A 24,560-nucleotide genomic window follows, 5' to 3' on the forward strand; every position below is an offset into this window, starting at 1 on the left:
ACTGAATTTCCAAAATAGCTTGTCATAAGATCTTGTCTAGAGAAGTGTGGAAAGGAATACTACTTTTCAAGACACGTGTCAACTCTGTAGCTAATTGAAGTTAAATCCAGATCTCATGAAGATAGAATTAGCCTATGCTGTTAGGAAGTAGATAGGAACACAAGACGCATTAAGAAAAAATCATTGTTGTCAGACTAAAATAAAACTTCATACGTTCATACGTTATTTTGTTTGTTTTGTTTGTTTGTTTGTTTTTGTAATTGATTATTGGTGCTTATTTTCCTGAGGTAGTAGTTAATCATTTTGTAATGCTCTCAATCCTGTGGGTCATTAGGCATTTTTTTGACTAATTTATAAGCCGTCCCTTCTCTAGGAATACTGAAATGTATGTTGGACTATTCAGATTTTTCAGGTTAAAGTCAGATGTGAAATATTTCCTTCTTTCCTTCCTTTTTTAACAAATTCTATGAAATAATTATGGAATCAATTGTCGAATTTCTGCAAACTCATATGTATGAAGTGCAGTAGTTTTGGTGAGCCCCATGTTCAGATCATAAAGAAATTCAGCCTTCATTAAGAAGCACTTCAATTGTTCCTTCCTTATAAAGTATCATACTATAAAAACATAAACCACCTAAATGTTATTGTGTCAACCTTCGTCTATCTTCTTTTAGGAATATAACTTAAAGTATGTTGAGTTGATTGAAGAACAATTTAATGAAGCACTTACAACATATCGCAAACCTGTTGATGGTGATAACTATGTTCGTCGAAGCAACCAAAGGTAAACACTCCACAAAAATCTTCTTCATCTGAAAAATCTCAAGAGTAACTCATTGCATTACACTGCAGTGTAATTTATTTTAAAATAAAGTTTCTGAATTGCTGGGAAAGCATATGATTTTTCTTTCTACCAGATTACAGCAACCACATGTCTACTTGCCAGTTCACCTTTATGGCCAACTGGTGCACCATAAAACAGGCTGCCATTTATTGGAGTCTCAGGTGAGGATAATAGCGATTTATAACTTGAAAGATATTAAAGAGTATTGTAACCTGTTTTAAAGGAAAATGTTTTAAGAAATGTCATTTAAACAGTCACTGCAAAATAACTAGATTATGAAAGTCTCAAGTGTTATGGGGCCAAAAATTTGTCAGTCTTTCCAAAGACAGTCTTTCCATCCAGTTTCATCTAAGATTCCTTCCTGACACTGAAATATCAGAAATACCTTGCACTATCTTTCTTAAAATGGCTAGAAAAAAAATAGAATGGAAAGCAGCTTTCCAGTAGAAATAGCTTTTTAGTCTGAGTGAATTGTATATTGATGACTAAAAATTGTGCCTATCCTTTTATGCATATAAAAACATGGAGATGAGGGAATAAAATATTTTTTCTAATATCTTGAAAATTTGAGAAAACAAACTAAAAAAACAAACTCTAAGCTTAAATAAATTGACTTTTAATGTGAGTTTGCAAGATAATGTATTGAATTTTATTTAATAGTTGAAAAATACAAGAGAAAGCTTACATATTGCAGTGTTAACCTGATGAATCTGTTACTTCTATAAAATCTCAATTAACCTTATGCATTCAGTGTTTACAGTAAAATTTTCTACCTGCATTACCGTTGCTGTTAATTTATGCTTATTATGCCAAAACTACCACTATTTATTTTAGGGTGTGTAATTTAAATTAGTGCTTTACATTTGTTAAAAATTCAAGAGAACCTGTTTCACCGAGGTTTCCTTATCATTTTCAACTGAGTTTTTTTTTCCTTCTGTTTATCTTCTTCAGAGTATTGTTACAGATCTGAGTTATACTGTTCGTTCCCCAATGCTGGATAAGTGGGAAGGAATTAAGCAGCTGAAAGCAGCCCTTTGGGCATTGGTTAGTAATAGATTTACAATGTTTTTGCAGCTGTTCAAGTTCTGTTACAACTTTTGATTCTGAAATAACTAAGCAAAATCCTTTAAAACCATCGTTTAGGTATTTTTCTCATAAAATGTGTGAAATGTTCTGAACTAATTGAAATATCAGATGAAGGTTGTTCTCTGCATCTATATTTATTTTGAACTTTTTCATCATCACTTTGTCTATTTTTTATTTTTATTTATTTTTTACAAATAAAAAGAACATTGCCACATATAAGAAATAGTATTAGTATGGAACCAGTAATTACAACTTGCTATGTAATACATTTACTATGGCATTCCAGAATTCAGCCTTTCTGAGGGAAAGTTTGCTGCCACTGTTGACGCTTGTGAATATATGGTCATGACATCACTGGTACTGGGGATAAAATGGGGAAAACCTAGTGTTTGTGTCTATCCAAGCTAAGCTTCTAAAGCTGCTTTGCCACATTTGCCTCTTTTCTGTCCTCCCCAAAGTTTGTTTTGGAACATTTGTTCAAGGTGACTATTACTGGAAGACACAGGTAAGTAATAAAATGCCTGTGTAAGAGAAATGTAAAATAAGTAAACTAAATTAATACTGGTGGCTGTAGTAGAATTGGTAAATATGAGGAATACATAGTAGTTAATTGAGACCAGTTTTAGGTATTATAGATTGTGTCCCAAGTCCTTCACTGGATTTGCACAGCTAGGAAATACCAAAAAGGAGAGAGAAACTGCTCAATTTTCTAATACCTTTGACAGGATGTGGCTGGAAACTGTACCACTGACAAACAACAGCATTGAAGGTTTTACATTGATGGTGCTGCGGATTACATCAAAATCAAAACTTATTTGACAAACTATTTTATTCCAGGGCAATATTGGATCATCAAATTGGGGTCTTAACTTGCTTCAAGACGAGAATGTAATTCCTGATATAATGGCACTTGCCCAACATTGTGAGGTTCTCTCCATTAGAGGGTATGTGTATTTGATTTTTAAACAAAATTTTAAGATGGTAGTTCCAGTAGGTTTTCCAATACCCTTGCTTTATTCACATGGATATAGTTTTGGCACTTATTTGGAAATTAATTATTAAGGATTATTGATGACAGAGTTTGAGAGGATTCTCAGAATTTTATAGGAAGTTTAAAAGTACAAGCAGTAAGCAAATGAAACCTATGGAAAAAAATATATTACTCTTTGCCTCTTTTAAAAAGCAATTAAAACATATGTAGCATGTATCTCTGTTGGAATCAACTTAATATTTCATCATTTTTATTCAGTAACTTTTTTGAATCTTTAAGAGAGCATAAATAGATTGTCTTTTGCCTAATAGTACTACTGTATTAATGTTTTACTTTATGTATCGGGATTTTTGTAATAATTTGGTTTTATTTTTGAATAGTAGATATTTTTAGTGCATTTCAGTTATTTTAGTGTATTTCTTAAGTTTCCATTGATTTACAAATAAAAATCAGGAATAAAAAGCTCCGTGGCAGTTTTGTGATGTTTCTGATGAATTGTTTTGAAACTGTTTCCTTTCAAAAAAGAAATAAGTTTAGTTAAATTAGATGCTATTATTGTTGTTCTTTTTTCTATATATACATTAAATACAGAACCTGTGTCTACGTGCTTGGTCTAATAGCCAAAACTAAACAAGGATGTGACATTTTGAAGCATCACAACTGGGATGCAGTGAGACACAGTCGCAGACAGCCTTGGCCAGTGGTCCCTGATGACATGGATCAGCTCTGCAATGAACTTTCTTCTATACCCAGCACTCTTAGCTTGAACTCTGAGTCCACCGGTTCTAGGCATAACAGTGAAAGCAAATCCGTGCCTTCAAGTAAGTTTTAAAAACAATTCAAGACAGAAAATAAAACAGCTTTTTGTTTTGTTATCAAGCTTTTGTCAGGATGAGGTTCAGGCAAGTGGTTTAAAGGTGATATTAGCAAGAAAGAAGAGTGCAGACAGGGGGACAGTTATACATTCAGAAAGATGTAGACAAGTGAGAGTGAAGAAAACGTCTTAGATTTACATTTGGTGTAGAAGTAAGACATTTTAACATTAGGGTAAGTTACTAGTTTTTACGTCAAGTCATGGCAATTTACTGTAATACCCTACAGAAAATTCCATACTTAGGTATACATTATTTACTTGCTTGTCCTCAAAGGAATATCTAGAAAAAATATATATAAATATACAGTATTGCTATATTTAGTGTTAGTTACTGATATTTGGAATTTGAATCTAGAAATATACCATATTTAGCTATCATTAAAGGAGTGTATCAGCTGTAATCCTAATAGCTACATATTTGCACTGAAATATGATAGTGTGGCTTTTCTTTTGAAGCAAAGAAACCTTCAACTCAGGTATTCCTGAAGATAATTAATTTACTGTACTAAGTTCTGAAGAAAAAAATGTTGCATTGAAAGTTACAATAAACCACATACTCTACAATTTTGGCTTTTATTGAATAGCTTGCTTTTTCATGACTTAGTTGATACGTTTTGAAGAAATGTCCTTTTTCATTGACAAAAGTCTTGTATAATTTCAGGTATGTTCATCATGGAGAATGACCGTTTTGGTAGTACTTCCACTAGTACATTCTTCCTAGATATTACTGAAGAAACAGAACAAATATTTTATGACAGACCTGGACCTTCAAAGGACAAAGACCGTAGTCTCTTTCCTTTTTTTTCTTCTAGCAGACTTGTGAAAAATCGCATTCTAAACTCTCTTACTCTACCTAATAAAAAACACAGGAATAGCAGTGATCTAAAAGGAGGAAAGCTGACATCATCTGACAGTAAATCAAGCCTGAGACGAAATCGTACTGTAACAGAACCTTCCAGTAACATAGATTTTCCTGACGGGGAAGAATTCAACCCTGTTTTTAGAGTTCCTAAAATGCAGACTTTACGATTAGAAACTTCTTTTGTTGGAAGTAAGCACATGGAAGATACCGATAGTACCCCTAGTATTGGAGAAAATGATTTGAAGCTGCCAAAAGGTCTTGGAAATGAAATTCACCAGGAAAACACAAGCAGAGAAAGGCTAATAGGAGATGGTACTACACAAGCACATTTCAAGAGTCGTAGCTTAAGTTTCAATACTGATACCACGACAAGTGGCATAAGCTCAATGAGCTCTAGCCCTTCAAGGGAGATTATAGGTGTGGACACTACAAATGTAAACAGTGACTGTGGAAGTTTGAGTACTGTAGTAAGCACAAAAACAGTTAAACCAAGTCACTGTTCAACACCACAGTCTAACCACCTATCTCTCTCAAAATCAAACTCTGTGTCCCTGGTACTGCCAGGGTCTTCTCATACACTTCCTCGAAGAGCCCAGTCTCTTAAAGCGCCTTCTCTTGCTACAATAAAAAGTCTTGCTGACTATAACTTTAGCTACACAAGTTCTCGAGATGCCTTTGGTTATGCTACACTAAAACGCTTACAACAGCAGAGGATGCATCCTTCACTGTCTCACTCTCCAGTAAAGGACATGCTGTTTACTCACACTATTACCATGAAGTCTGGCAGCCTGGATTCTCGGCTAACCCCAAGCCAGTAAGAGATTATTTTGTGCTCATTTCTTTCTTCAAAGCTAGAAGAGCAATTAAATAAGAAAAGTATTGTTCTAATATTTTTTTCCAACTTCATCTAAAAGTGACAGTTGTTGCAGGGTACTAGATAACTTCACTAAAAGAGGTACTGATATTAGTAGAATAATATGCTAATGAGAAGTCTGACCTTCCTAAGTGCTGTAAGAGAAGCCCAGCTTACATTGCCGTACTTAGTCCCTTTAATATTGTCAGTGACAAAAGAGTATGTTTCCTTCTATTGTATTTGCTTCCTGTTTAACTCTTTTATTATTTAAACATAGTCACGTGACTAATGTTGCTGAAGTTGCAATCACAGAAAATTGCTGGTGCAGTCAGAGCTGTATTTCAGAAGACCATTTTCTTTATGTTACTTGGAGAGGTTTTAGGGACAGCATGTCTTGCCAGTATACTATACTCAAATTCACTGTGGCATCGAGGCCAGTGGTGAGATACTGGTACCACTGTTATGAATGTGCATTTGGTTTCTAGCTACAGCAGAGCAAAGATTTTACTCCTTGGGTTTATTTTTAGATTGCAGGATCATCTCCTTTATTTTTGAGTAATATTAGATGGTCTGAAAACTAATTTGGTAGTTAGCTAAGATATCTAGCTCATGACATTGACACTGTTCCCAACAGCTACAGTCAATGCTCAAAAACTTTCTCTTAATAGCTTGCCTACTTCTCAAACTTTTCCTTTCAGATCAGCTTTTAACTAATGGGTTGGATTTTCAGATTGCTATTGAAAGGGAAAAGACATTTTCTATCTATGTTTTTTACCTAAATATCCTTTCTCACATGAGAGAAAGGGGAGAAATTACCAGTACATTAGTCACTTCCTGAGTGCATGGAGCAGCAAGTGCCTTGTCCCTGAATTGCATTCCACATAGCCAGTTGTGTGTATATAGTACCTGTTTGTTATTGCTTATTTTCCTACTGATTAAGAGCAACATTAATTCGTTGAAATTTTCACATGATTCTGCATAGATGCAATAGAAGATAAGTTAGAAGTAGACTGAGTGTGCTGATTAAACTGAGGATGATTCAGTAGTTAAGCTGCACCATCCTGGAAAAAGTAAAAAAGTACTGTTCTTCCTCTGTTATGGGCTTCCAGTGCTAATGTAGGAACAAGTCAGTGTAATTTCAGTGGGTATACAGATTTTGTTGTCACTGTAGTCATGCTGTACAATTCCTTGCATTCATGCCCTTGATATGCAATGCAAGCCTTGCTGCAGTGAACTTTCATCCTGAGATGTAGCATGCAATGTAATACTAACACTATTTCCTAGTGCTTAGCTGGTCATGATCTCTCATATCAGAAGTTAGGTGCGAGGATTTGAACTGACCTGTTTAACATGGAACTGAAATGATTGAAGTGAAGAGTATCATTTAACTGGTATATGCATTATTCTTGCTGGTTATAGCCGAGTCTATCCACTGAATAACTGTGGCCCTTTTAATTTTAGTGTATGTTACTGCTTCCAGTTAAATATTGTCCTTAACTGCTGTTTAAGTAATAAATTGGAAAGAGATATTCTGTTGTTTTTGTTTTCCAAGGCCAATTTTCTGTCACTCTTCAGAAAAAAAAATCATGCTTCAATCCACAAATTAAGATATTCATGACACCTAGTTGTCAATTGATTTCAGTGATGTTTCTAGTTGTTCCATTCTTTCAAAAGACTGAAAAGCTTATTTCTTTGCGTACGTTAGTTTGCAAGGCTAAATTTTCCACCTCCATCTTTAAAGACCAGACAAAAATATTAAGGTACATATCTCAAATACAATTGTAGCATGCTCTCCCTATTACTTGCAGACATGTTTTAATGAAAACTTATGAGTGTTTACCACTACTCAGAATGTATCTGGTAGCTTTTCCAGGAGAAACAGGGGCAAATGTTTAGGATTAATACTTGTCTGTAATTTTATATTGAGAGCAGTTGTATTTTTTTTATTATGAAATAATAAATGAAATAATTTGGGCCCCTCACTACAAGAAGGACATCGAGGAGCATGTCCAGAGAAGGGCTACGAAGCTGGTGAAGGGTCTGGAACACAAGTCCTATGAGGAGCGGCTGAGGGACCTGGGGTTGTTTAGTCTGGAGAAGTGAAGGCTATGGGGAGACCTTATTGCTCTCTACAACTACCTGAAAGGGAGTTGTGGGGAGCTGGGGGTCGGCCTCTTCTCACAGATAACTGGCAATAGGACTAGAGGGAATGGCCTCAAGTTGTGCCAGGGGAGGTTTAGTTTGGAAATTAGGAGACATTTCTTCTCAGAAAGAGTAGGCAGGCATTGGACCTGGTTGCCCAGGAAGGTGGTGGAGTCACCGTCCCTGGGGGTGTTTAAGGAAAGGTTGGACGTGGTGCTTAGGGACATGGTTTAGTCGGTGACATTGGTGGTAGGGGGATGGTTGGACCAGATGATCTTGGAGGTCTTTTCCAATCTTAATGATTCTATGATAACTAATGCAGTTGTTAACTATCTGGGTTTTGACATATGGCTTGAGTTTTATTTCTGTACGTATGTTTATTTCTACTGTAATTAGCATTGGTCAGAATTAGTTAATATATAGTAGTATATTAGTTAATATAAAGAAGACTATTGATGTCCCAATAATCTGTTCTGTGCTTTCCCATTGTATAATAGTGTCTTGAATCTCACATGGTCAAAACGCAATAATTTATTTTTATTTCAGTATAAATTTGTTAAACTCTTAAGGATAGGAAGATTCTGTTTTATTCTCCCACGTGCCCGGTGACAGGATGAGGGGGAATGGGCTAAAGTTGCACCAGGGGAGGTTTAGGTTGGATATTAGGAAGAACTTCTTTACTGAAAGGGTTGTTAGGCATTGCAATGGGCTGCCCAGGGAAGTGGTTGAGTCACCATCCCTGGAGGTCTTTAAAAGACGTTTAGATGTAGAGCTTAGTGAGATGGTTTAGTGGTTTAGTGGAGGACTTGTTAGTGTTAGGTCAGAGGTTGGAGTAGGTGATCTTGGAGGTCTCTTCCAACCTAGATGATTCTGTGATTCTGTGAAGATACTCTAATTGCCCATCTAAAACAACAAAAAAAAATTTAAAAAGTTTTCTAAAACAGAAAGTCCAGCTCAAGAAATCAAATGTTCACTGTATTTTAGCTCCCAATATGTAATAATTTGTACTAATATAAGAAATGTAACTGTTCCTGAGGTGTGCATCTGTCTTCTGATGTCCAAAACACATTGAGCAGTTGTTTAAAATTTTCTTGGCTTCAAAAATATGTGAAGCATCTTGCTACACTTCCCTCATAAGATTTTCCCTGCCACTCCTTGCTATAGCATTCAAATGCTTTAGCAGCATTGAATTTTACTTATTTGCATAGTAACCCTCCAAGATGAAATATTATCCTTTCTCTTATAGATAGGGAAATAATACAGAAGGTGTAGTTCATCTTTGATAACCCATTTGAAGAAATAAATGTTTTTTCCTTTTATTCTCTCCTTCCTTTTCCCCTTGTAAATATTATGTAGGTTTGTTTGAATCAGAATTTTTCACTGACTTCAATAGCATCATTCAGCTGCTGTGCAAATCAAATTTAAAACTTGGAAATCACGTAGAGACTCCCATAGAAAATCTTGATTTGTAAATTAATCTTTTTATTTAAAAAAAAAAGTATGTCAATAACACTGAATTTGTGTCTGAGTCAGGGATAAATCAACTTCTCCAAATTCATTTTCCCTGACTTAATCATTATTTTCTGCCTGTAATTACATTCACACCATATTTCACTCCATGCTTTCCACTTCCACTGTGAATAAAGCAATGCTCCTGTGGACAATTGCTTGGCCACTGCATGCAGTCTCTTTCAGTCCAGTGCAGTCATGTACTATGCATTAAATTAGGCATTAATTATGGTGAATAAATAATGTCTGATTTTTGTAATTAAGCCTTAGTGGTAGTTGTGGTTTAACCCTGTTAGGCAGCTTGTGGACTGAGGCAAAGGCAGTATACAATGTAAAGCAAAAGCTACGTGAATAAGCAAAGCAAACCAAGGAATTCATTTCCTACTTCCCATCAGCAGGCAGATATTCAGCTTCTTGGAGGAAAGCAGGGATCATCACGTGCAATGGTTTATTGGGAAGACAAATGCCATCAGTGTGAATGTCCCCCCATCCTCCTTCTTTAATAAACCTTTTTTTTTTGCTGACCATATGTCATACGGTATAGAATATCCCTTTGAATAGCTGGTATGAGCTCTCTTGGCTATGTCCCCTCACAACTTCTTATGTGCCCCAACCTCCTCGCTGGTAGGGAAGCATGAGAAGTAGAAAACTCCTTAGTTTTGTATAAGCACTACTCAGCAGCAACCAAAACATGTGTGTTATCAGCATTATTCTCAACCTAAATCCAAAACAGCATCATACGAGCCTCTACGAAGTAAATGAACCATGACAGTAGTGTAATACTTTTTATGTACTGTTGTTCTGGTTTCCACAGGGATAGAGTTAATTTCCTTCCTAGTAGACGGTATGGTGCTGTGTTTTGGATTTAGGATGAGAATAATGCTGATAACACACTGATGTCAGTCATTGCAGAGCAGTGCTTACATTAAGTCAAGGACTTTTCAGCTTCTCATACTGCCCTACTAGAAAGGAGTACTCATACTGCCCTACTAGAAAGGAGGCAAAAAAGGGGCACAAGTAATTGGAAAAAAGGCACAAGTCCTCAGCCTCTGGAGGTGACTCCTGTCAGGCATGACGGAAAGGTATCCTTTCAAGGAAGATCTTGTATGTCAACCAGGCAAGTGGACCACCATGGAGAAAGGTCTCCACCACCTGAGGGAATTAGGTGTACTAGAGGCAATTTACGGTGACCTGGACCATGTACCACGTACAATAGCCCTGCCCAATCAAACCTTTTTACGTACTGTAGAAGGGGATAGAGTCCCTGTAAGTGTACATAAAAAACATGCTGGGGAAGACGGTCTGGGTTATTACTGCCTCAGGCAAAGGCAAACCCATGCATCAGAGTTCTTTTGCTCAAGGACCTGGGTGTACTTGGTGGGTGGTAATGTGGAAAGATGGGGAAGTTCAATGTGTACCTCAAGGAGATTTGATGTCGGGTGAGAATAGACAATGATTTGAATTGTACGATGTTAATTGCTATATAATGCTGTATGCCATCACTGCTATGGTTGCTGTATGCCATATCAATGTTATTACAGTAAGAATCACCCAGATAAATGAAAAATGAATTTTGACAGAACTGGACAAGTGCAGTGATGATGGAACCTGAATTGGCTTCAGCATGCAAAATCCAACACCACTCACCATCTCTTCTGCCCTGTAGGACTGTTATGACAGATGGAGCCTAAACTCATGGGCTAAAATGAAGTCAACAGATATTTTAGAGCGATGGCCCATAGAGTAAGGGAATGATATGTGTGTGTATATATCAAAGGCCGGGAAGGGTGGCGGTAATTAATGAGAATATACTGAAAGTGTAAGACCTAAGCATGATGTAGATGGTATAGAATAAGGGGTGGATATTGTCCTCATTTTGTTTGAGGTAGAATTAATTTTCTTCCTAGTAGCTGGTATGGTGCTGTGATTTGGATTTAGGATGAGAATAATGCTGATAACATGCTGATGTTTTAGTTGTTGCAGAGCAGTGCTTACACTGAGTCAAGGACTTTTCAGCTTCTTATGCTGCCCTGCCAGCAAGGAGGCTGGGGGTGCACAAGGAGCTTGGAGGGGACGGAACCAGGACAGCTGACCCAAAGTGGCCAAAGGGATATTCCATTCATATGTACTGTGCTAAACAATAAAAACAGTGAGGAATTGGCTGGGGGGACATTTGTTGCTTGTTGACTGGCTGGGCATTATCAGGTATTGAGCAATTGCGTTGTTTATTAATCACTTGCTTTGTTTATTCTTTTTGTTGTTGTTGTTGTTGTTGTTTTCCTTGTCCTTTTTTTTTCCCTTTCTTGTTAAATTGTCCTTATCTCAGTCCATGAGTTCTTGCAATTTTCTTTCAAATTTCTCCCCCATCCCAGTTGTAGGGGGAGTGAGCGAACAGCTGTGTGGCATTTAGTTGCCTGCTGGGTTAAACCACAAAATTTTGTCATGCATAGTTAGCATTTTTAGCACTTTTATCTTATTCAATTTTAATGCTTTTTTTTTTTTAATATAACCTATAGTATGACTTTCTAGGTGTTTTTTTTTTCCTTTTAAAACATATTTGAGAAATAATGATGATGAAAATGATGGAGAAGTCTGTCATGTTATATTAGCACTTATCTGGTCATCTTTAATAGGATGTTTTATTCACTGCATAGACAATCTGGTTTAGTTTGTTTAGTATAAAGTTTTCATAGGTTTTTATCTTCAATAAGAACTAAAATGAGAAGTGGCCAAATGAGATTTGCATCTGATCAGAAGACTGATCTGATCAGCCGACTCCGATCAGCATTGAGGACATGTTCTCGCCTCGCCGAGGCGATCGGCTCCGGGGCAGACGCGTTCTGCAGCGGAGCGGGGGATCGGGACAGGCAGGGCTTTTTTTCCGACATCGAGGCAGCCGACGGAGCTGCCAGGACCCGGCAGCCCTCGCGAGTGAGGCTGACGAGGCGTAGGCGGAGCCAGCAGCGCCCCCTCCCCTGACGTTCAAAGGCAGGCCCTAGGGAGCGCAGCAACTAGGACGGGCAAACAGGGCGCGGCGCGTCAATCAGGGCGTGGCGCGGCAGTTTGCGTGGCAGTTCGCGCGGGCAGGGCGTGCTCGGAGAGGGCAGAGCATCCCTCCCCGCTCAGAAGAACAGCTCATCTACCGGCTGTCTACCTATAGCTAAACCGCCATGGTCTGCACTAGGCAGAAAGCTCTTTCTAGAAAGTCTATGGTGACCCAGACTGAGTGCCCACTCAAAAATGTGGCAGTTCAGGTCTCTGGATGCAGGGAGTGTCTGAGCCTGTTGCTGCCAGCTGAGGGTGGCAGAGACACCATGTGTGTGAGGTGCGAGCAGGTGGATGACCTGGTCAGCCTGGTGGCAGAGCTCAAGGAGGAGGTGGAGAGATTAAGGACCACCAGGGAGTGTGAGTGGCAGATAGACTGGTGGAGCAACTCCCTACTAGGCCTGAAGGAAAGGCACTGGGGTGAGACACCCCAAACAGTGGTGGACCCTCTGCCCTTTTGCTGTCGGACAGAGGGAGGGGACCTAGGAGATGAAGAGGAATAGAAACAGGTCCCCGCTCGGTGTCGCAGGCAACCCCCTCCCACCGGCCTCGCCTTCCCAGGTACGTGTACACAACAGGTTTGAGGCCCTGGAGCTTGAGAGACCGGTGGGTGAAGATGAGGTCGAAAGTCCACCCAGGAGGATGCCTAGGGTGAGGAAGTCAACTCCACGCCTCAAGAGTGCCTCCACTAAGAAAGAAAGAAGGGTAATCGTTGTAGGCGACTCCCTTCTCAGGGGAACAGAGGGCCCTATATGTCGGCCTGACCCTACCCATAGGGAAGTCTGCTGCCTCCCTGGGGCCAGGGTCAGGGACATTGCCAGAAACCTTCCTAACCTGGTTCGCCCCTCTGATTACTATCCTCTTTTGATAGTCCAGGATGGCAGCGATGAAATTGCTGAGAGAAGCCTGAAGGCTATCAAACGGGACCTTAGGGGACTGGGATGATTAGTAGATGGAGCAGGAGTACAGGTGATGTTTTCCTCCATCCCTACGGTGGCAGGGAGGGGTACAGAGAGGACACGGAAAGCCCACCTGATTAACACGTGGCTCAGAGGCTGGTGCCAACACAGAAATTTTGTGGTTTTTGACCATGGGGCGCTTTACTCGGCACCCAGCCTGATAGCTGCAGACGGGTCCCACCTATCTCTAAGGGGAAAATGGATCCTAGCCCAGGAGCTGGCAGGGCTCATTGAGAGGGCTTTAAACTAGGAAAGAAGGGGGACAGGGATGAAATAAGGCTTGTTAGAGGTGTGCCAGGGGGAACAATGTCAGGGCTGGGGGAGAAGGCAATGGCCCAACTGAAGTGCATCTGCGCTAATGCACGCAGCATGGGTAACAAACAGGAGGAGCTGGAGGCCATCGTGCAGCAGGCAGGCTATGACTTGGTTGCCATCACGGAGACGTGGTGGGACCACTCCCATGACTGGAGTGCTGCAATGTCTGGCTATAGGCTCTTCAGAAGGGACAGGCAGCACAGAAGGGGTAGTGGTGTGGCTCTCTATATTAGAGAGTGTTTTGATGTTGTGGAACTCGAGGCTGGGACTGATAAGGTTGAGTCCCTATGGGTTAGGATCAGCGGGAAGGCCAACAAGGCAAGCATCCTGGTGGGGGTCTGTTATAGACCGCCGAACCAGGATGAGGAGACAGATGAGGCATTCTACAAGCAGCTGGCAGAAGTCGTGCAATCGCCAGCACTTGTTCTCATGGGGGACTTCAACTTCCCAGACATATCCTGGAAATACCATAAAGCTCAGAGGAAGCAGTCTAGGAGGTTTCTGGAGAGCGTGGAAGATAGCTTCCTGATACAGCTGGTTAGAGAGCCTACCAGGGGAGGTGCCCCGCTAGACCTTCAGTTCACAAACACAGAAGGACTGGTGGGAGATGTGGTGGTCGGGAGCTGTCTTGGGCAGAGTGACCACAAAATGGTAGAGTTCTCTATTCTTGGCGAGGCCAGGAAGGGGACCAGTAAAACTGCTGTCTTGGACTTCCGGAGGGCTGACTTTGAGCTGTTCAGGACACTGGTTGGCAGAGTCCCTTGGGAGGTGGCTCTGAAGGGCAGAGGAGTCCAGGAAGGCTGGGCACTCTTCAAGAAGGAAACCTTAATGGCTCAGGAGCGATCTGTCCCCACGTGCCCAAAGATGAGCCAGCGCGGAAGAAGACCGGCCTGGCTGAACAGAGAGTTGTGGCTAGAGCTTAGGAAAAAAGAGAGGGTTTATAATCTTTGGAAAAGAGGGCCAGCCACTCAGGAGGACTATAAGGATGTTGCGAGGCTGTGCAGGGACAAAATTAGAAAGGCCGGAGCTCATCTGGAGCTCAATCTGGCTACTGCCGTTAAAGATAACAAAAAATGTTTTTTATAAATACATAAACGCGAAAAGGAGGACTAAGGAGAATCTCCATCCTTTACTGGATGCGGGGGGAAACTTAGTTACAAGAGATGAGGAAAAGGCTGAGGTGCTCAATGCTTTCTGTGCCTCAGTCTTTAGCGGCAAGACTGGTTGTTCTCTGGATACCCAGTACCCTGAGCTGGTGGAAGGGGATGGGGAGCAGGATGTGGCCCTCACCATCCACGAGGAAATGGTTGGCGACCTGCTACAACACTTGGATGTACGCAAGTCGATGGGGCCGGATGGGATCCACCCGAGGGTACTGAGAGAACTGGCGGAAGAGCTGGCCAAGCCGCTTTCCATCATTTATCAGCAGTCCTGGCTACCAGGGGAGGTCCCAGTCGACTGGCGGCTAGCAAACATGACGCCCATCTACAAGAAGGACCAGAGGGTAGACCCAGGGAACTATAGGCCTGTTAGTTTGACCTCAGTGCCAGGGAAGCTCATGGAACAGATTGTCTTGAGTATCATCACGCGGCACTTGCAGGGCAACCAGGCGATCAGGCCCAGTCAGCATGGGTTTATGAAAGGCAGGTCCTGCTTGACGAACCTGATCTCCTTCTATGACCAAGTGACACGCTTAGTGGATGAGGGGAAGGCTGTGGATGTGGTCTACCTTGATTTCAGAAAGGCTTTTGATACCGTTTCCCACAGCATTCTCCTGAAGAAACTGGCTGCTCATGGCTTAGACTGGCATACGCTTCGTTGGGTTAGAAACTGGCTGGGTAGCCGGGCCCAAAGAGTTGTGGTGAATGGAGTTAAATCCAGTTGGAGGCTGGTCACTAGTGGAGTCCCCCAGGGCTCAGTATTAGGGCCAGTTCTCTTGAATATCTTTATCGATGATCTGGATGAGGGGATCGAGTGCACCCTCAGTAAGTTTGCAGATGACACCAAGTTAGGTGCGTGTGTCGATCTGCTCGAGGGTAGGAAGGCTCTGCAGGAGGATCTGGATAGGCTGGAGCGATGGGCTGAGGCCAACTGTATGAAGTTCAACAAGGCCAAGTGCCGGGTCCTGCACCTGGGGCGCAACAACCCCAAGCAGAGCTACAGGCTGGGAGATGAGTGGTTGGAAAGCTGCCTGGCAGAGAAGGACCTGGGAGTACTGGTTGATAGTCGGCTGAATATGAGCCAGCAGTGTGCTCAGGTGGCCAAGAAGGCCAACAGCAGCCTGGCTTGTATCAGAAGCAGCGTGGCCACCAGGTCTAGGGAAGTGATTGTGCCCCTGTACTCGGCTCTGGTGAGGCCGCACCTCGAGTACTGTGTTCAGTTTTGGGCCCCTTGCTACAAGAAGGACATGGAGGTGCTCGAGAGAGTCCAGAGAAGGGCAACGAAGCTGGTGAGGGGTCTGGAGAACAAGTCTTACGAGGAGCGGCTGAGGGAGCTGGGCTTGTTCAGCCTGGAGAAGAGGAGGCTCAGGGGCGACCTTATCGCTCCCTATAGGTACCTCAAAGGAGGCTGTAGCAAGGTGGGGATTGGTCTATTCTCCCCTGTGTCCGGTGATAGGACGAGGGGGAACGGGCTAAAGCTGTGCCAGGGGAGGTTTAGGTTGGATATTAGGAAGAACTTCTTTACCGAAAGGGTTGTTAGGCATTGCAATGGGCTGCCCAGGGAAGTGGTTGAGTCACCATCCCTGGAGGTCTTTAAGAGACGTTTAGATGTTGAGCTTAGTGATATGGTTTAGTGGAGGACTTGTTAGTGTTAGGTCAGAGGTTGGACTGGGTGATCTTGGAGGTCTCTTCCAACCTAGACGATTCTGTGATTCTCTAACCTCCTCTCTTCTGTGTCATTTTCCCCAACCTATTTCTTTTTTTGTTCCTCAGGTTGGTTGTCACAGTCAACACAGCTCACTGTGCATCTTCAAGTTGCTTTTTTGTAATCTTAAGTTTACCAAATTTTTCCTCCACATTGAGGAGTCACACACTGGATCACCTTTAGAGTACAGGAAAAAATGTTCCTTGTTTGCATCTCTGGTACTTAGCTGGCCCAAGCTTTGCATTTGCAGGAATCATAGAATCATAGAATATCCCGAGTTGGAAGGGACCCATAAGGATCATCAAGTCCAACTCCTGGCACCGCACAGGTCTGCCCAAAAGTTTAGACCATGTGACTAAGTGCACAGTCCAAACGCTTCTTAAAATCAGACAGGCTTGGTGCAGTGACTACTTCACTGGGGAGCCTGTTCCACTGTGCGACCACCCTCTCGGTGAAGAACCTCTTCCTGATGTCCAGCCTAAACTTCCCCTGCCTCAGCTTGACACCGTTCCCGCGGGTCCTATCACTGGTGATAACGGAGAATAGGTCACCTGCCTCTCCACTCCCCCTCGCGAGGAAGTTGTCGACTGCGATGAGGTCCCCCCTCAGCCTCCTCTTCTCCAGGCTGAACAGGCCCAGTGCTCTCAGCCGCTCCTCATACGTCTTCCTCTCTAGGCCCTTCACCATCTTCGTCGCCCTCCTCTGTACACTCTCCAACAGTTTCACGTCCTTTTTGTACTGTGGTGCTCAGAACTGCACACAGTACTCGAGGTGAGGCCGCACCAGCACACAGTAGAGCGGGACAATCACTTCCCTCGACCGACTAGCAATGCCGTGCTTGATGCATCCCAGGATACGGTTGGCCCTCCTGGCTGCCAGGGCACACTGCTGGCTCATATTCAACTTGCTGTCAACCACAACCCCCAGGTCCCTCTCTGCGGGGCTGCTCTCCAGCGTCTCGTCCCCCAGTCTGTACGTATAGCCAGGGTTGCCCTGTCCCAGGTGCAGGACCTGGCACTTTTGTTAAACTTCATGTGGTTGGTGATTGCCCAGCTCTCCAGTCTGTCCAGAATGTGCCTGTTCAGGTCTGAATTTGTGAATAAAGGTGCATTCTGTGCATTGTTACATTTAAAAATCATCATTTAGCAGTTTTAAAGCCTAAATCTTTTCTGATTGTCTGGGCTGTAAATTTTCAAAGACCATTAAGTTGGAGAAAACTTGTACTTTTACAAGGTTGGCAGCCTCTTAAGCAGAAGTTTAATCTAACTGTCTTTCGAGTCTGTGTCCCGGGACTTCCAAAGAGAAGATCACAAATATTTACCATAGGAACTGCCAGACCATGCGATACAATGTGAGACAGAAATAATGAAATACACCTATAGCTATAACTTAACAGAGTAACAAGCTCTGGATTCTACAATGGGAAGACAAGAATAGTCTTTGTGACAGCAGTCCTTCTTATATGTAATGTGCAAGAATGACAGATTTACCAAGATTGTGATTTGTTATTTTAATGTTACAGGTTCATGAAAGCTTTAAGTTATGTTTCATTAGATAAAGAAGATCTATTGAGTCCTATTAACCAAAACACACTTCAGCGTTCCTCCTCTGTTCGCTCTATGGTTTCTAATGCTACATATGGTAGCTTTGATGATTACATTGGCCTTGCTCTCCCAGTGGATATCAATGAAATATTTCAGGTATGTATGAGTTAACTTAATGGGTTCATTTGCACTTTCTTACTGAAAGGTAGTGGATTGTTGCATTTTCATCAGAATAGATTAGGTGTACAGAAAGGAAGAAAACAGGATGTGGTACTTTCAAGGAATACATTTTGGAGAACAAGTTTATTTTCTAATTCTGTTAACAGAAAAGTGCTAGTCCGTTTTGTATTATTAGGCAAATAATGACACAGAATAGGTTACCATGTTAAACAATGGCAGCATAAATATGCTGTTGTGATATTTTAGTTGACAGCTAGTTTTTATACTAAAATTAACATAGTCTATGGACATTTGTTAATATCTCTAGCCAACTTGTTGATCATTAGTCAACCATAAATGATGTGCATAATCCTACAGTAAACTTTCTGCTCCCGTGATCTTGTTTTAATATTACTTTATTTGTATTTATATCATCATAGCATTACATTGTATTGTCTTTACTTACTTCACAGATACACATCTTTAATTTAGAAAAGATTATCTCAGTTTCTTATCAATTGCCTTCCTCTCTACTTAGTTAAAACACATGCCAGTCTAACAAACTGATGCATCACAAGTTTTAATATTCTGTTACATAATTATTAAAGACAGGAGGACATGGTCTATGTCAAAGGTAAATCAGTGGCTTCCTTATCTTTAGTATACTTTGTCTTTGCCATTCAAACCTAAATTATTTTCTCACTAATCTCAAAAATTACTAAAACTAGAATAAAGGCAAGATCTTCCATCATACCCATTTCTGTTTTCCCTTTGTGAAATGACTACTTTCTTACTATCTTTCTTACTATCTTTCCTTCACAGTCTTTATGGCATATTTATGTTGCCTCATTTCTTCTTTCTCAGATCTACGTCTCAACTCTACAACATCTTACAGGCAACATTTTAGATGTCCTGGGTGTTTTTTATTCTGCTCTCCCGAGATCTCCAGTGTTATAGAGAGATCATGGACAGATCATTAATAGCCACTTTTGGGTCACTGATTTTCTTACAGCCTGTCACCACTATGTTTTACCATTTACTGTCTGTTTAGAAGTCTTGCTTTATAAAAGTTCATTCACAACTGTATGTTGTTTTGTTGTTTGGTTTTTTTCATTGGCTTTTCTTTAGTACTCAGGAGCCCATTCTTAATTTCCTTCTCTTCTAATTATATCTTTTTCCTGAAGTTGTCCTCACAAAATCTGTTTTTCCTTTGGATATGATTATCCCCTGTGTGCTAATTTTGATTTTTCACTTGAATATTCCAGATAAAGGAGACTCCATATTTCCAGAAGAAAACCACACCTCCATTTGATGACCGTGGATCTAGGGTTTTTGCATCTGATGCAGGAGGTATTGTTTTTGTTTCTCTTCTGTACCTTTCTGTTTTTTTATTTGTACGTGTTGTTTGGGGTGGGGTGTTGGTTTATTTATCTTTCTTTACAGAAAATGTTATTTTTAGCTGTTAAGTTTTGAGAGCTGTTTTCTGGATTTTAGGATAGCAGACTATGGATTCCATTTTTTATGTAGTTCAAGATAATGCAGTGCTGTTTCAACATAAACTTGATCCAGCTCTAATAACCTAAGGAAGAATGCCTACATATCTTTGATTGCAGTATGAGCTAATGCTAATTGAAGACTGGTAGTAATATTGCATTAAAGAAAGAAACAAAATTTAAGCTAAGATTAAAAAAATAATGCCACATACAAATTGAGCTGTTATATTTTGACTCTCATTTGATTACATGTGAATTTATAGGAACCAATAAAGGTGTTGGGTGTGTATTTCAGAAAGTAAATTATAACTTTATGTGATGTTTTCATGACAATTGATCAGAAGAGATGATGGCACATGGTATGAGAGAATTGCAAGTGCTCTGTAATGCCTGGCTTCTTCTGGAATGTTCTTCCTTTTTACAAAAACAGAGACAGAAATCTGTAAGGCATCGATATGTGTCTCTTCAGTAGGAAAAACTAAAACTGAAACATTGATACTGGTCCTGAAATAGTACAGGATATCTGTTGTGTTACTTGTTAGTTAACTTGAACTTTATTACAAGCACTTAAACATCCAAATAGACACATCTTGCTTCTCTTTTTTTTCTTTTGTGTTGTTAGTGTAATATATAAAACTGATTTTCCTGAAAGTGTCTGTCTGTACTTTGTGAAGTTTCAGTGTGTTCTGGGTTTGGCTGGGATAGAGTTAATTTCCTTCCTAGTACCTGGTATAGTGCTGTGTTTTGGATTTAGGATGATAATAATGTTGATAACACACTGATATCTTAGTTGTTGCAGAGCAGTGTTTACACTAAGCCAAGCACTTTTCAGCTTCTCATATTGCCCTGCCAATGAGGAGGCTGGGGGTACACAAGGAGCTGGGAGGGGACAGAACCAGGACAGCTGACCCAAACTGGCCAAAGGGATGTTCCTTACCATATGATGTCACGCTGAGCGATAAAACTGGGGGGAGTTGGCTGGGGGGGGCTGCTGCTGCTCAGGAACTGGCTGGGCATTGGTTAGCAGGTAGTGAGCAATTGCATTGTAAATCACTTGCATTGTTTATTTGTTATTGTTTTTTGTTTGTTTGTTTTCTTTTACCCTTTCTTATTGAACTGTCCTTATCTTAACCCACCAGTTTTTGCAATTTTCTCCCCCATCCCGCGGGGGGGGGGGGGGGGGGGGGGGGGAGTGTGTGTGCATGAGCAAATGTCTGTGTGGTGCTTAGCTGTTTGCTGGTTTGTTAAACCACAACTGTCCTTTTGGTGCCCAACGTGGGGCACAAAGAGTTGAGATAACAGATCTGACCAGAGTGTTAGTATAAAAAAATTATAATAATTATACTTGTTTAATAGTTGTTGGTCACAATATTGTTTTATTTGCTCTCAAGGTTGTTTTTCTTAAGCCCTTTCTTGTTCTGTATCAACTCTGGGGGCTGGCCTAAATTTTGCCAATTTGGTTATAGCATGTTCTCATGTTACATCGACCATGAACTTAATCTGGTATTTGTACTCAGTATTGCCATCATTTTTGCGCTTCAGGAACGTTCTCTTGGAAACTATTAACAAGTACACCCTTTACTTTTTCTCCTCCAGTCTAGTTACAACAGCTCTTGAGAATTTTGAATACTCTTGGGATGTTAAAACTATCATGATCCTATTATTATGTCTCCTGCATGTGTTTCTGGTTTTGTCTAAGGTTAAACAACTATTTAAGAATACCACCCAGAGATCTGCCCTAAGGCAGGATGGTGATGGATAGAAGGGAGTGTGGGGTGACATTGGCAGGTATCTGTTACGATTGTCACCTCTGATGGTTTTTGACTTCACCCCTGAACAAGTATGAAATCATAAAAAAAAAAAAAGAATCTTTAAAAAAGGTATGCCCCAACCCTGGCAATGCCAGAGATTTACAGCTTGCTGCACTGTGCTGGGGTCCGGATTGCATCTATCAAACAAGAGTCAACAGTATTCAGTACCCTCAAGGAGAAGAGAATGCTTCTGGATCTGATCCAACTCCTGCAACAGACACTGCAGCTGAACCAGAGAACCAGCCCATGCTGATATCAGTCGCCCCTATAATCAAGAAAAAACAATGGTAGTGGAAGCCAGCTCATTCAGGAATAGAAGGAACTTATACTAGGAAAGGGAATGAGGAAGAAGTGGATGAGGCAGGCTACTCCAAAGTAGGGCCATCACGAGATCAGGAGGAGGAAGAAGCAGAAGTCATAAATGACACAGTAACTGCCTAATCCCTATCCCTGAGTGAACTGCAAGATATGCAAAGGGATTTCAGCCATCATCCAGGCAAGTGCATTATGTGGCTGCTCCAATGCTGGGATAATGGGGCCAATAGCATGGAATTAGAGGGCAAGGAAGCCAAGCAGCTGGAATCCCTCTCTAGGGAAGGGGGCATTGACAAAGCAATTGGAAAAGAGGTACAAGCCCTCAGCTTCTGGAGGCAACTCCTTTGAAGCATGAAGGAAAGGTATCCCTTCAAGGAAGATGTATGTCACCCAGGCAAGAGGACCACAGTGGAAAACGGTGTCCAGTACCTGAGGGAATTAGCTGTGCTGGAAGTGATTTATGGTGACCTGGCCAACAAACAGGTATCCAAAGATATAGATGAAGTCAAGTGCATGCGACCCATGCGGCAGAAGTCTGTACGGAGTGCACCATCATCGTATGCCAACTCATTGGCAGCAATGGCCTAGAAAAACGTAGAGGGACAAACGGTGGATGCATTGGCTGGCATGCTCTGGCACTATGAAGAAAGCCTCTATTCTTCCTTACCAGCCTGCGTCTCAGATGTGGAGAAACTGGTTCAGAAGCTTGAAGAGAGAAAATATGTCTTTTTCTCCATCTATACAGACAAGTATCACAGCTATTAGGAGTATGAGTTCTGCTAAAGAGAGAGAATAGAGTGTGCATGCACAACATACCACCCTGTGGTTTTACCTGCATGACCATGGGGAGGAAGTGGGATGGGAAATCTACCTCAACCCTTGAGGCAGAGGTACGTGAGTTGAAAGGAAAAACAATGACAAAAGGGAGTTCTACCAAGAAAATAGCTGCTCCAGTTTCCAGTGGGGAGTTCCACAGACAGAGTAGAAGGGTTGATCTTAACAAAGGGACTTCTGATTTTCATTTACAAGAAGTGAGTAATGAATGCTATGACCAGGACTAGAGGAGCTCTTCCTCCAGTCAGGGAGAGGAAAAGGACAACTGGGTTTATTGGACTGTGGGGCACTGATGGCCACTTGATGGCCTGGCACGTCAGACCCACGGGAGTATACAGCTCTAGTGGACACTGGTGCAGAGTGTACTCTAATGCCATAAAACTATAAAGGGGCAGAACCCATCTGTATTTCTGGAGTGACAGGGGGATCACAACAAGTAACTGTATTGGAGGCCAAAGTGAGTCTAACTGGGAATGAGTGGCAAAAGCACCCCATGACTGCTGCCCAGAGGCTCCATGCATCCTTGACATAGACTACTTCAGGAGAGGGTACTTCAGGGACCCAAAGGGTACCAGTGGGCTTTTAGCATAGCTGCCTTGGAAACTGTTTTCCAATCCAACTGTTTTGGATTTAGGATGAGAATAATGCTGATAACACACTGATGTCAGTCATTGCAGAGCAGTGCTTACATTAAGTCAAGGACTTTTCAGCTTCTCATACTGCCCTACTAGAAAGGAGTACTCATACTGCCCTACTAGAAAGGAGGCAAAAAAGGGGCACAAGTAATTGGAAAAAAGGCACAAGTCCTCAGCCTCTGGAGGTGACTCCTGTCAGGCATGACGGAAAGGTATCCTTTCAAGGAAGATCTTGTATGTCAACCAGGCAAGTGGACCACCATGGAGAAAGGTCTCCACCACCTGAGGGAATTAGGTGTACTAGAGGCAATTTACGGTGACCTGGACCATGTACCACGTACAATAGCCCTGCCCAATCAAACCTTTTTACGTACTGTAGAAGGGGATAGAGTCCCTGTAAGTGTACATAAAAAACATGCTGGGGAAGACGGTCTGGGTTATTACTGCCTCAGGCAAAGGCAAACCCATGCATCAGAGTTCTTTTGCTCAAGGACCTGGGTGTACTTGATGGGTGGTAATGTGGAAAGATGGGGAAGTTCAATGTGTACCTCAAGGAGATTTGATGTCGGGTGAGAATAGACAATGATTTGAATTGTACGATGTTAATTGCTATATAATGCTGTATGCCATCACTGCTATGGTTGCTGTATGCCATATCAATGTTATTACAGTAAGAATCACCCAGATAAATGAAAAATGAATTTTGACAGAACTGGACAAGTGCAGTGATGATGGAACCTGAATTGGCTTCAGCATGCAAAATCCAACACCACTCACCATCTCTTCTGCCCTGTAGGACTGTTATGACAGATGGAGCCTAAACTCATGGGCTAAAATGAAGTCAACAGATATTTTAGAGCGATGGCCCATAGAGTAAGGGAATGATATGTGTGTGTATATATCAAAGGCCGGGAAGGGTGGCGGTAATTAATGAGAATATACTGAAAGTGTAAGACCTAAGCATGATGTAGATGGTATAGAATAAGGGGTGGATATTGTCCTCATTTTGTTTGAGGTAGAATTAATTTTCTTCCTAGTAGCTGGTATGGTGCTGTGATTTGGATTTAGGATGAGAATAATGCTGATAACATGCTGATGTTTTAGTTGTTGCAGAGCAGTGCTTACACTGAGTCAAGGACTTTTCAGCTTCTTATGCTGCCCTGCCAGCAAGGAGGCTGGGGGTGCTTGGAGGAGACAGAACCAGGACAGCTGACCCAAACTGCCAAATTGTGTGTGTGTGTGTGTGTGTGTGTGTGTGTTGGAGGTGGAGGGTGTTGCCAGGGGTCTTCCAGTCACTGCTCAGGGTCTGGCTAGGTATCGGTCAGCTGGTGGTGAGAAATTGCATTGTGCATCACTTGCTTTGTTTATGCTTTTTTTGTTGTTTTGTTCTTTTCTTTCATTTGTTCCTTTCTTATTAAACTGTC

The 24,560-nt window shown here is 41.5% G+C and overlaps 2 protein-coding genes across 12 annotated transcripts in view; one reads left to right on the plus strand and one right to left on the minus strand.

The window, feature by feature from the left end:
- LOC308184797 (uncharacterized protein) overlaps positions 1 to 24,560 on the minus strand; it is a 383,809-nt gene that overhangs the window by 305,800 nt on the left and 53,449 nt on the right. The window lies entirely within an intron of this gene.
- LOC308184712 (rapamycin-insensitive companion of mTOR-like) overlaps positions 1 to 24,560 on the plus strand; it is a 221,699-nt gene that overhangs the window by 184,707 nt on the left and 12,432 nt on the right. For 10 of the 11 annotated variants that reach the window (XM_080572055.1, XM_080572052.1, XM_080572057.1 and 7 more), the window contains 8 exons: positions 675 to 784; positions 918 to 1,005; positions 1,796 to 1,888; positions 2,768 to 2,874; positions 3,513 to 3,742; positions 4,457 to 5,471; positions 17,868 to 18,045; positions 19,314 to 19,398. In XM_080572055.1, the coding sequence (XP_080428181.1) occupies positions 675 to 784; positions 918 to 1,005; positions 1,796 to 1,888; positions 2,768 to 2,874; positions 3,513 to 3,742; positions 4,457 to 5,471; positions 17,868 to 18,045; positions 19,314 to 19,398 (1,906 nt within the window). Of the gene's footprint in view, positions 1 to 674; positions 785 to 917; positions 1,006 to 1,795; positions 1,889 to 2,767; positions 2,875 to 3,512; positions 3,743 to 4,456; positions 5,472 to 17,867; positions 18,046 to 19,313; positions 19,399 to 24,560 lie in introns of those variants that run through there. The other variant, XM_080572054.1, reaches the window with a different exon arrangement.

This window comes from Anser brachyrhynchus, assembly GCF_964034855.1.
Source record: "Anser brachyrhynchus genome assembly, chromosome: W".
Lineage (NCBI taxonomy): Eukaryota > Metazoa > Chordata > Aves > Anseriformes > Anatidae > Anser > Anser brachyrhynchus.